The sequence below is a fragment of the Canis lupus genome, chromosome X (genome assembly GCF_003254725.2).
Source record: "Canis lupus dingo isolate Sandy chromosome X, ASM325472v2, whole genome shotgun sequence".
NCBI lineage: Eukaryota > Metazoa > Chordata > Mammalia > Carnivora > Canidae > Canis > Canis lupus.
In genome coordinates, this window is record NC_064281.1 from 122,527,710 (window position 1) to 122,539,608 (window position 11,899).

At 63.1% G+C, this 11,899-nt stretch overlaps 2 protein-coding genes and 1 long non-coding RNA gene across 5 annotated transcripts; 1 reads left to right on the forward strand and 2 right to left on the reverse strand.

Annotated features, from left to right (window-relative positions):
• Positions 1 to 102: 102 nt before the first annotated feature.
• NAA10 (N-alpha-acetyltransferase 10, NatA catalytic subunit) lies at positions 103 to 4,618 on the reverse strand. 3 transcript variants are annotated; one of them, XM_049107851.1, is made up of 8 exons: positions 4,430 to 4,618; positions 3,924 to 4,022; positions 3,626 to 3,666; positions 2,743 to 2,788; positions 2,542 to 2,657; positions 2,299 to 2,343; positions 927 to 1,011; positions 103 to 424 (listed from the first exon to the last, which is right to left on the reverse strand). In XM_049107851.1, the coding sequence occupies exons 1-8, from the start codon at positions 4,448 to 4,450 to the stop codon at positions 188 to 190; spliced, it is 690 nt and encodes a 229-aa protein (XP_048963808.1). In that variant the 5' UTR covers positions 4,451 to 4,618; the 3' UTR covers positions 103 to 187. The 3 variants fall into 3 exon arrangements, with proteins under 3 accessions (XP_048963808.1, XP_025316377.1, XP_048963809.1); XM_025460592.3 differs by having other exon boundaries at positions 3,608 to 3,666; positions 4,430 to 4,613; XM_049107852.1 differs by lacking the exon at positions 4,430 to 4,618 and adding an exon at positions 4,296 to 4,367 and having other exon boundaries at positions 3,608 to 3,666.
• A 229-nt stretch (positions 4,619 to 4,847) lies between these two features.
• On the reverse strand, positions 4,848 to 11,398 carry LOC112668375 (renin binding protein). The gene is made up of 11 exons (XM_025460591.3): positions 11,242 to 11,398; positions 10,858 to 10,967; positions 10,623 to 10,698; positions 10,347 to 10,422; positions 9,996 to 10,168; positions 9,178 to 9,402; positions 8,361 to 8,442; positions 7,844 to 8,019; positions 7,046 to 7,177; positions 5,090 to 5,177; positions 4,848 to 4,997 (listed from the first exon to the last, which is right to left on the reverse strand). The coding sequence occupies exons 1-11, from the start codon at positions 11,266 to 11,268 to the stop codon at positions 4,864 to 4,866; spliced, it is 1,299 nt and encodes a 432-aa protein (XP_025316376.3). The 5' UTR covers positions 11,269 to 11,398; the 3' UTR covers positions 4,848 to 4,863.
• LOC125754732 (uncharacterized) lies at positions 5,177 to 8,522 on the forward strand. The gene is made up of 3 exons (XR_007409517.1): positions 5,177 to 5,384; positions 5,988 to 8,022; positions 8,383 to 8,522. It is a non-coding gene; the product is annotated as an uncharacterized LOC125754732 (long non-coding RNA).
• Positions 11,399 to 11,899: the final 501 nt, after the last annotated feature.

Here is an 11,899-nt window from a genome sequence, read left to right on the forward strand (position 1 = left end):
AAAGGCTGTGATGTCCATAACCACAGGGACACAGAGTGGCTGGAGAGAGGTGGCCCCCCGCCCGCCCCCCATGTGCATACTCGCACACACACACTCCCCAAGGCCACTGGGGGAAGTTTATTGGGAAACCTCGAGGGGCGAGCACAGGATGGGCAGGCCAGGGTGGGGTGAGGAGCAAGTGCGGGCTCTAGGAGGCAGAGTCAGAGGCCTCTGAGCTGTCCTTGACGTCGGTGCTCTCTGTGGTCTCGCTGACCTCGCTGAGATCCTTGCTGTCGCCCCCGCTATCGTCAGCAGCCAGGCCTCTCTCGTCACGACAGGCGTCTCCAGAGCTCGGAAGCGAGCTGCCCCTGCCCTCCACCTTGTTCTCGATGGCGCCCAGCACCACGTGTCTGCCTTTGTCCTTCAGCTCCAGATGCCTTCGCAGCTGCCGCCAGGAGCCCGGGGGGACGGAAGGGGAGACGGGACCTAAGTCTCCTGAGCACGCAGGCCCTCCGCCGCCCCCCACACCGGGGATGAAGGGCGGCAGGCCTGGGGCAGGAGACCTCTTGGGCCCTGCAATCTCCTCTGAGTGAGCGTGCACATGCCTCCCTCACACGGGCTGCCACCAAGCCCTCAGAACGCCCCTGGCCCCTGACGAGCCTGGGGCAGGACCCTGACTTTCTCCTCTGCCCAGCCGAGTCTCACCCCTGAGACCAGGGGACCAAGTTCTGGGCACTTCCAAGAGCCTCCTCCCTCTCCTCTGCCATCACGCCTCAGACAGGACAGGCTTTGGCAGAGAAGGGAACATTGGGGTGATACCTCCTTTCCAGCCCGGCCATGGCCTGCTCCCTGCCTGGCAGCTGAGAACGTGAGGGGAAGGGGCGCCGACTGGGCAGCACAGCCTCTGAGGGCCTCCGACAGCCTCAGGCACCCCAAGGGACACTCACCTCGTCAGCCATCTGGGTGAGGTCCCGCTTCATTGCGTACGCGTCTTCCCCATCGGCGTAGTACTTGGGCTCCACTTCGCTGATCCTGGGAGCAGGAGGAGCAGAAAAGAACGACCCAAATCAGAGGGTCAAGTCTCCTCAGTCTTCTGGCATCCTGCGCTAGTGCGGCGGCACGTCTGTCTTCCCTGACGGAGACAGCAAGCCCATTCCGACGCGGCCTGCCCTTTGCGCTCGCCAGCAGTAGGCAGCAAGTAGCACCCAGCGCCTTGCACCCTCTGGGGGTTCCCACTGTCCTGTGTCCCTAAGCTGGCTCCCACACATCTGTTTCTGTGGTTTGCTGTGAGCCCAAGCCCTGAATTAGCTGTTCCCTTCCCTCCATGCCCTGTTCCCTGTCACTCACTGAGCAACCAAGGCTGACTCCTGGGCCTAGCCACTGGAATGGAGGAGGACGGGAGCTGGGACCTCTGGTTCCTGACAGTCACTGCCAGGCCCTGTGACCCCTGCTCTGAGGACCTTAGGGGCCAAGCCTGCAGTGGAGGATGGATGCACACACTCGGGTACCCTGCCACTGGAAGGGTGTTGGACTTGATGGCCTAGGAGAGCTGGCCAGCCCCGAGACCCCACAACTGTTGGCCACCAGAGACTCTATATCCAGATCAGGACCCCTCCCTGAATGCCTTTCCTGGCGGTCCCTCTTCACCCCCAGCAAACTGAAGCTGAAGCTGTCTCTGGGGGTCCTCCACCCCCAGCCTCCCCTTCGAGCAGCTTCCACCACATCACTTCCCTGCCAGGTTTTCTCTGTTCTGCGCCAGGCACACAGAGACTCCCATGTCCTCAAGTGGGCTTGCCCTCATCCACCAGGATACCCCAGGGCTCTGCATCCCTCCACTGCTCTTGCCGATGACTCTACCTGCCTGGACGTGCTTAGGTTTCCATAGCACCACACTCTCCTTTCTCCTGGTTGCTCTTAGATGCTTCTAGGTGCCAGGCCACCTTGAGCCCTGCTTCTGCTCATGTCCCGGGCCCTCACCTCTACTCCCGAACCTCTACTGAGAAGACTGCACTTCACCACATGGCCCTCCACCTAGCCCTAGCCGGCATCGAGCGACACAACCAGCCACACCAAACACTCCTGCATCACAACGTGCTTTGAGCAGACTGCAGCAGGCAGCTGTCGTCCCCACAGAGCCTGAAGGAGACATTCTGGTAATGTCTGGAAGTCCACGGCCTGCTCGCCATCTCAGCTGAGCCCAGGTCTCTCCCCAGTCGCCCACATCCTTCCACCTGGAAGGCAGCTCAGCCTGTCTCAGATGCCTGGATGTGCCAGACTTGGGACCACCCCATTCCATTAGAAAAATCTTGATCTACTTACTGAAAGTTGAGGGTGTTGGAATAGAGGTGCAGGGCGGCCCGGTTACTGCAGGGGAACAAGGCGCTGCTGAGCTGCACAGACTGGGCCAGACAGGGACGGCACGTCCAGGCCTGGCCCCCCCTCCCTGTGCCCCCCTCCCCACTAGTCCCAGATCTTCTCCAAGAGCCAAGGCACCCCAGGACCCACATGAAGACAGTACCTCCTCCCCCCACCCCTCCCTTCCTCCCTCAGCCTGGCTTCCACCTCTTCCTGACATGCAGGGAGACGTATTTGGCATTGAAGTTCTCGATCATGGCTCGGGAGGCCTGGTCCATCAGCTTCTGAGCCAGGCCAAGGCGCCGGTGGGAACGCTTTACAGCCTGGTGGGAGAAGAGTGGGACCTTGAGGGCTGCCTCAACTAAGCCCACCTCCACCCATGCCAGGACCTGGGCAGGCCTCATGTACCAGGGAGGTGATATGTCCATGGGGCACATCATCCGGGTCCTCTTCCCTAGAACAAGAAGAAAGGAGAGGCTAGAAAGGAGCCTGGTGCAGATGCAGTCACCACCCCACATTCCCGGGGCGCGTGCCAAGCAGGAGCACAAAGTCCTCTGGTGGCTCCGAAGTCCCTCGCTCCCTGGACCCCAGAGGGAGGAGAGCTGGGACGCTCACAAGCCCACACAGTGGCCCAAAGACAAATGCAGCGTCTGGGGGGGTACAATGGGAATGCTGATCGTGCCATAAAGAACTGACCTACGAAGCCATGAAAAGACATGGGGGAACTTTTGATGCACAAGACTTAAGCGAAAGGAGCCAACGTGAAAGGGCCACATACTGTAGGATTCCCATCCTATGACATTCTGGAGAAGAGAAACTACAGACGTGGTAAGTGACTATGTCTGTGGTTCCCGTGGGGTGTGGGGAGAGAAGTGAAGTAACCCGGAAGGTTTTTAGGACACTGAAGCTCCTGCGTGTGGAACAGCAGATACGCGTTCCTAGACACACGCCCCAATCCACAGAAAGTACAACACAAAGCACATCTCCGTCATGTGGCAATACCGGTTCATCCACGGTCACAAACGTACTGCAAGATGTTAACGATCGAGAAAACTAGGGGGCAAAGGGTAAGGAGTACCCAGGAAGTCTATCCTTCCCACCCAGTTTTTTGTAAATTGGAAAGTGAAGTGAAGACTAGTATATTAATCCCTTAAAACAGGAAGTAGCGAGGCAGGGCAGCATCCAGCTGACACACGTGGTGTTGGCGTTCACCCTCCCGCCATCCACTCCCAACTCTGGCACCAGGCTTCTGTCTCCGTCTTTGGTGACTCACATTTTGGCCAGCACGTACCCCACAATCTTCCCGTTCTCATCCTCTGCGATGTAAGAGAGCTGGGTGACAAGGAAGAGAAAGAAGTCAGAAAATAACTTCCTGTCAGAGCTGGACGAGCCCGTGGCAGACCCCTGGTCCCGCTGCTGGCCTGTCACTGGGTGCATGACAGAAACGGGTCAAGGGGTGGCTTTAGTGACAGCTCCCGACCCCTAGGTCCACTAGCTGGCTTGCCTGCCGCACAGCCCACTGCTGCTCCTCCCACGTGGATCTTCCTTGGCCTGGTTTCTGCCCCCTCCCGAAATTCCGAGCTGCCCACCTGGGGCCAGGAAAGGCCGTGGTAGAAGTAGTATTTCATCTGGTAGTTCTCGGGCAGGCACAGGAGATTGCAGTGCTGCATGTTCATCAGGTCCTCCGGCTGCGGGAAGGCGGGCAGGGAGCGCGGTCGGGCCAGGGGCCGTGGTGACCGAGTAGGCCTCAGCCGCCCTAGCAGCCAGCTCCCCGTCGCTCTCCTCCCCGACCCCCGCCCCCGCGGGGCCGGGCGGGCGCCGTCACCGTCTGCACAGCCGCCGTGCAGAGCTCCTCGGTCCCAGGGACGGCCGGGAGCGCCGGGAGGCTCCGGGACACCGTGCACGGGCGCCCCGACATCCCCGTTGCGGCACGTCCACGCCGCGGGGACGGGGGCCCTCACCTGTCCGTGCCCCGAGGCCGCAGGCGTGCGGGGCGAGCCGCCCGGGGCCCGGCCGGGTCCCTCGGGAGCATGCGCACGCGGCCCCGGGCCCCGCACCCACGCGGCGCGGACAGCCTCCCGCCCCCGCCCCTCACCCTCGCATTGCGGATGTTCATAACGGCGGCGGGGCTCGCGGCTCCCAGCGGGTCTAGACGCAGTCAGCTGCTGCCGCCGCGCTCCAAGGCGACGCCGGGGCGGCCGGGCCGGGGCTGGGGCCGGGGCTGGAGCTGGGTCTCGGGGCTCGCGGGGGCGGCGGCGGAAGGGGCGGTGCGCGCCGGGCCCCGCCACCGGCCGGAAGTGCGCGCCTCCGAGCCCGCCCCCGCGGCTGACCGGGGGCGGGACCCGTCCGCGGGGCGGGGCGGAGCGGGGCCGAGCCAATGGCCGCGGCGCGGGGCGGGCGCCCGGGGGCGGGGCCGGGCCGGGGGCGGGGCCGGGCGGGGGCCGCAGGTACCCTGCCGCCAGGTGGGCGGCCGCCCCCTCCCCGCGACCCCACAGACGCGCGCACACGGCCAGTGGAGCAGGCTCAGCTTTATTTCGCGGCTTGGCGGGCGGGGACGGCGGCGGGGGAGCCGGGGCCGGGGCTCGGGGCCGGGGCGAGACGGCCCAGCAGAGCGCCCAGCATCTCCTCGCACATGGCCAGGCACCTCGGCACGTGGAAGCAGCCTGCGGGGAGAGGCAGGACAGCGGGTCGCAGGCCGAGGGGCAGCCGACGGCCCCAAGCCCCTGCGGCGCCGCCCTTGCCGTCCCCCACTCACCTTTGAAAGGACCCCCTTTGATGGTGAGAGCGACCTTCCCCTCTCGGGTCAAGTAGCCAAACCACTCCCCGTGCTCAGGATCGCGAAACTGCAATCACAAGACGGTGACAGCCAGGGTCTGCAGGAGTCTCCCTGGGGCCACAAGGCCAGGGAAAGGGGCGTTCACCGTCCCCACCGCACCGCTCCCCCGCGGTCACGGCTCAGGACGGTGGCTCCAGAATCAGCGCTTTTCAAGGCGAGACCGCGTCCAGGGCCGAGATGAAGGCGTGGGGCTTTCCCCTTTCTGCCCGGGGATGTGAGTGTGCAGCTACATAACCCTGGGGGGGGGGGGGCACGGGCTCGGACTCGACACCCCACAAGTGGGACTGGGAAGCACCCTGTTTGGGGATGACCAAAATGTTCCAGACCTGGTGGTTACAAATGCATACATTGTCCCCTCTGCTGAGCTGAGTGCGTGGACACAGATCATGTCGATAAATTGTATTTAAATAAAAAATGATTTAAAGAAACAACCCTGGTGGAGGCGGGGACCTCCATGTAACTTTGAAGCAAGTTGCTCCCCCACAGAGGCCTGGGCTGGAGATTCTCCCTCTGGCCCTCCCTCGCTCAAATTCATAGATACATCTTAAAAAAAAAAAAAAAGTATTCCTTAAATCCCCTTTCATGCAGTTAAAACTGGTGCTGTTTAACACATGCTCTTTAGCAGTGCATTCGATATGAACAGCCTCAGGTCTCCGGATTCCTGTGTTTGGAAGCAGTGATGTGTGTCTGTGCAATGCTTGTAATGTGAACACACTGGGGACCTCTACTGATGGCAAAGTCTGGCACCACTGACACCACTGTGGAAGCAAACGCTGGGTTCCAATTTGGTGCAAATGGAGGTATAATTTTCTCCCAGGTTTCGAAGCCCACACACCCCAGAATAACAGCGTCCCTACTGTACTGGGATTGACCAGCCAGGGGATCACGGCGTTAGAAACACATGAAGAGTCTTCGTCGGCAGGCGCTGCACCCAAGGTGACCCCTGAGCACCAGCTGGTACATCACTCCGCTCACAGGGCTTTGCTTCTGGGAGACCCCTGGCTTCCTTCCTACCTCACAGCTGATCCTTGTCTCCTATTCTCTCTTCTCTTCCCCTTCTGTACCCAAAAGCTTACTTTGCCTCCCGGCTCACAGTATCCTCTACCTCCTTCTAACACCCAAGTGAGGGAAGGCTCAGCTGTTTAGCGCCTGCCTTTGGCCCAGGGCATGATCCTGGAGTCCCGGGATTGAGTCCCGCATCGGGCTCCCTGCATGGAGCCTGCTTCTCCCTCTGCCTCTGTCTCTGCCCCTCTCTCTCTGTGTATGTCTCATGAATAAATAAATAGAATCTTAAAAAAAAAAAAACACCCAAGTGACCGTGGCCAGTGCAGACTCTGACCCCTCTGCCCACTGCAGCTCACACCCCAGGCCAGGCCCCCATCCTCACTGGCCTCCTGTCTCCTTGCCTTTGCCCATGTTCTATAGACTCCCCTCCCGAAGCCCCAGGACCCAGTAATGCCTAAATCCCACAAGGTAACTCCTCTGTGCAGGGCAACCCCCTCTGCCTTTGCTGCCTCCTGCTCATCCCCCAGTCCCCTGACCTTGATCTGTTTTCCAAAGCTGTCATTACCGTCTATATGTTTGTTTACTTGTTTATAGTCTGCCCCCACCCCCCCCACACACACCCCGCAACCAAAACATCAGCTCCAGAGGAGCAGAGGCCGGACCTCCAGGAACTCAGGCCAGCTGAGGGACCGTGCCCAGTGAGGGAGAGAAGAAGGGGGTGTGGGATGAGCGTCCCCCTCGGGGCCTAGCCTCCTCCCACAGCCCAAGGAAGCCTGGCTGAGGCCCACCTGGAGAGGAGTGGCTGCCTGCCGTCTCATCCACACCCACCCTGAGCCCATAGAGGGCTCTGGACCAGGAAGCAGCACCTACCTGGCGGAAGGTGTACTCAGCCACCTGGTAGAAGAGGTGCAGCAAGGTGGGGTCCCCGCTGTCACTGTAGCCCATGAGGAAGGCAATCATGGCTTCACTGTGTGGCCACCAGAGCTTCATGGCCCACTCCAGCTGAGAGCAGAGCAGGGGCAGGTGTCTGAGAACCCGCCGCCCCCCACCCCGCCCGCCACCACTCTCAGCCCATCCTCCAGATCATGGCTCAGACTCCGCGCGGCCCAAGCACTTGGAGCTTCGTCATGGGATGGATGTCCCTGAGGGTCTGAATGGCCCGTCTGAATGGGACTAGCTTCTTGACCAGATGCCCCTTCCAAAGGGCCAGGGCGGGGTGACCTCCCCTTTAACCCTGGACTCGAAACCATGTCTTGTCTGTCTAAAGCCCGTTGGACACCAGCTCCTGCCGGTGGCAGGGTCAGTCACCCCCGCGGATCTCAGCAGGATCAAAACGCGATCAGAGGCAACAGACATAAGGGAGCGATCTGCCCCCGCCACTGACACCTTGCAGTCACCCACCCGAGAGCCTTTCACAGATGAAGGGGACACATGTCTCAGAACTGGCATTGTCTGCCTTCCCTAACAGCCTCCCTATGCACAGGAGGTCGAGGGCCGCTGGTGGCTGGTGTCGAAGTCAGGAGTTTACCCCCAGGGTCTCACTGGGCAAGTTCCTCGCTCTGAGACCCAGGCCGCCTCTATGACCCACCCGGGTGATGACGGCACCCACCTCCCAGGGAAGAAAGCCTTGAACAGGCCGGTACCGTGTGGCCCTGGGCACATCCCCACCTGGGTTGGGCAGAGGCCATCGGCGTCCTGGAAGTAGAAGAGGCCTCCGTGGTCAGGGTCCCATCCAGAGCGGAAAGGCAACAACAGGAACTTGTCGATAACACGGGCTCGAAGTTCGGGGTCACCCTTCCTGATGGCGTGACGGAGCAGGAACCAGCCGGCTTCCAGCGCATGGCCTGGTGAGTGCTCCAGATAAGGTAGGCAGCAGATGCTCCGGGGGGGGGGGCTCAACCTCCCGTGCTGAGCACTGTGCCTCCCTCCCTCCTCCTCCACTGGGAGCTGCTCGGAGCTCACACGATAGCCACCGCCCCGCAGGAAGTTTGCCCTCCGGGTCTGTCCCTGCTGGGGACACCCCAGCCTAGGAGGCCTGTCCCGGCTTCCCTGCCTGGTCCTCAGCAGCAGGTGGAGGGTGCGGGGAGGAAGGCAGACCCCAGGCACTCCCCACAGCTAAAGCACAGAACCCCAGACCGAGCATTCCCTTCCTCCTGGGCCAGCCCCAGCCCACTTTACTCCTCACCTGGGTTCTGGTGCCTCCCCAGGCAACCAGAAAGTTCCCCGCCATCCTCTGACACGTTCTCCAGCACAGCCTGTCCATCCCTCTGCCAAGAGAGGAACAGAAGGTAAATCTGCCTTCAGCTCCTGCCCGTCCAACCAGGAAGGCAGGCCCTCCGTCCCTCTGTCCCTCCGTCCCCCCGCCCTCGCCTCCACCCCGGGATCTGCAGTCTTGGGCAGGCCTGGCTCAGAGGGGTTACTTGAGAAGGGGCCCGAGGACCTGGTTGAGTTCTGACCCTTGCCTGGGCCCCCGAGGTGAGAAGAGTGGCACACCCAATGGGGGCTTCGGGGGTGCCTGGGTGGGGCTCGGTTGGTTGGGGGTCTTTGGTTCGGGTCACGGTCCCAGGGTCCAGGGGTGGCTCAGCCGGGAGACTGCTTCTTTCTCTGCCCTGCCCCCTTACCCATTCCCTCTCTGTCTCTCTCTCAAATAAATAAAATCTTTTAAAAAATGAATGAAGACAGATTTGGTCAGCTGGGCTGCCCCCAGAGGCCCAGAAGGCCTTGGATCTGGCTGGGATTCCTGCTCTCTAAGGTGCCAGAGGCCCTTTACCGGGCTCCCCGGGGTCCCCACCTTTCCCAGGGTCTAGGCCGAGCTCTCCCCTCCCGCCGTGTCTCCCCATCTGTAAAGGGGGCCGTCAGGACCCAGCTGGGGGTGTGGGTGTGGGCACAGGAGGTGCCCCAGAGAGTGGGGACTGGGGTCACCCCACTCCCCAGCTCCCAGGCCCCGTCCAGCAGGCGAGTGTCAGCCTCCTATCCACGCCCCCCCCCGGTGTGCCCCCCACCTGGACATGCTGCAGGATCCTCTGGGCACACCAGTCCCCCAGCTCCGCGTAGGTGCCCGCCAGCTCCTCGTCCGCCTCCCCGAGCTGGTCCACCAGGTTGAGCAGCATCATGGGCACCGCCATGGACTCAGAGGCGGGGGCCCCCGGGAGACAGGGCCGGCCCAGCCCCGAGGGGTCCTCCCGCACCCAGTACACGATCTGATCCATCATCTCCACCGCTTCGTTCTGGGTGGGGAGAAAGGAGGCGAGGGGAGGCCCAGGCCGAGGCTGCGTTCCGTGCAGTGTGGTCCCTCGGGTCCTGACCTGGGCTGGGAGAGCCTCGTCCTCCCACCCATGCACAGGGAGACACCTCCACCAAGGGCCTACTCCGGGCCCGGCCCTGGGTTGGGTGCTGGCCCACTCGCCCCCGAGGGGTTCTGCTCCACCCTGCCTCGGGCTCCCAGTGTGTGGCTGCAGGCCACTCCCAGGCAGCGAGGCCAGAAAGCAGGGGGGGCTTCAGGGCGGAGGGAGCGCTCCCTTCCAGCCAGGGCCCTGCAAGGACTGGTCCCTCTGTGCTCCTGTGCTCTACCCTCTACCGTGGGTTCAGAGGTAGAGACGGCAGGGAGGGGACACCCATGACAACACAGCACAGCGGGGCTGGGGTGGGGGCGTTGCCAGCAGCCCTGGGGCCACAGAGGCCCAGAGACAGGACGGGCAGCAACCCAGCCTGCGGCCAGAGCCCAGGAAGGTGGCTTGCGCAGATCGGGGACGCATCAGGTGGCCCCTTCCGGCTCGAGTGAGGGCACGGAGACCCACGGGGCCGCCCTCCTTCCGCACACCTGGTAACGCGCCTCCCCAGTCACCCTCCACAGCTCGTTCATGGCCATGGTGTAGAAACACTCGCTGAAGATGGTTCGCTGCACCTTGATGGGCTGGCCGTCCCGCGTCAGCACAAAGGCGCACTTCTTGCCAGGAGGTGCCACTCGGGCAAAACGCAGCAAAAATTCGCCACCTGGTGGTTGGAAGTCAGCTCGCTAGAACCCAGGTGAGGACACCCCACCTTCCCCTGCCTTCGTTCCGCTCGCGAGTGCCCCCAGGCCCTGGACAGCTTCCGGACCTCTCTAGGAACTAGAGTAAACTGGGAGGCGCCTCTGCGGAGGTGGGCGCGGGGGGGGGGGGGGAGAGGGCACCTGCTTTAGCTGAATCCAGAAGTTCGGGGCTGCGGAAACGCTCAAATTTTCGGTACAGGCGACAGTACATCCACACCTGTGCGCAAGTGGAGGGAATAAGGCTAAAGTGGGAGCTGCGGGGGTTCTCAGGGCTGGGATGAGAGGGAGTCCCAAGGGGCCCCCGTCATGGGGGGGACAGTGTGGACATGACCGGCCTTGTGTGTGCACACTGAGGACAGGCCAGGCGGCCTCCGGCTTCTGCCTCTGGGAGAGCTTCCGGGCTGGGCACACCCCTACCTGCCTCCCCTGCAGCCAGACGTACTTGAGGTCATCATACACCTGCCCGTCTCGACCCAGGCACGTGAAGAAACCCCTGTGGGATGCACGGTATTGAAAGGCGGGAAGGGGCCTTGCATCCAGCCCTCGGTCCACTGCTCTGCTGGGCTCAGCAGATCTGAGTCAGCTGAGAGTGAGGTGCAGGCTCAGGAGGGGCAAGGACCCCTGCTCAGGGCGGCGGAAGGGCGAGGCGCACCCATGCTCCTGGTCGTGCGAGTGCTCCATCCAGAAGGCCACCACTCGGTCCAGCTCCTGCTCCACGCGCTCCTTCCAGGCCTGCAGAGCCTCCCGCTCCTTGTCCATGTCCTGGGGGGGACTCGGGACTTGGAAGCGCAGCTTCCCCACAGCCCTCCCCATCTTCCCAGGTCCCAACCTCCCGAACAGGCTCCTCTGTGCTCCAGGTCACCCCAAGGCTGCCTGAGCCGTCTCCCCTCGGCCCCCAGGCCTCGGAGCCCAGACCTCAGGGTTCCCCACACCGTTGCACGGGGCTGTCCTCCGACCCGGGACCGCCCCGGGATGACCCCACCGTCCTGGGAGTCCTCCAGGACAACACCCTCCCCACTAGGCCCCCCCCACTGGCCTGCCACACTCGGAGACCCCCGCTCATCCTTCCTTCTCCTCCAGGAAGCCAGACCGAGCTGGTCTGGGTCCCGTGACTGTCACTCAGCTGACCCAGCCGCGCCCCGCCCGCCCCCTCCTCCGGGAGGTTCCGTAGGGCCTGGGGGCGGGGCTCGGCGGCCGCAGGCCCCGCCCCCTCGCTCGCCGGCCCCGCCCCTCGGGCCCGATGCTGGGCGGAGCGCAGCAGGCTGGAGATCCTGCTGATGGGAAACGCTGGCTGAGCCGGGAGGGTCTGGGGCGGGTCTGGGGCGGGACGGCGGGACTGGCTCCCCGACACCCGCTCCTCCAAGCCACCTCTCCCCACCGTCGAACTGAGTTGAGGGGGCAGTGGGCAGGGGACTGTGGGCTCACCCGCCCTGCTCACAGATGCGTGTCCTTATTTACGGTAAACCCCTTCCCGACCGGCCTCTCCCTGCTTTCCTTGGACTCTGTCCCCTTCATGCCTAGCCAGGGACAAGCCTTGGTATGTGGAAGGTTCTAAGGTTCCTGTGGGTGAGCACCCTGGCCTTGGGTCCAGTGGATGGGGCCTTGGCCAGTCCTGAGGCAGAGAACTGGTACCGCTGCTCTCCCCACGCACAGGCCTCTCCCCGGGAGACCGCGGCCCCAAAGCTGCTACACTG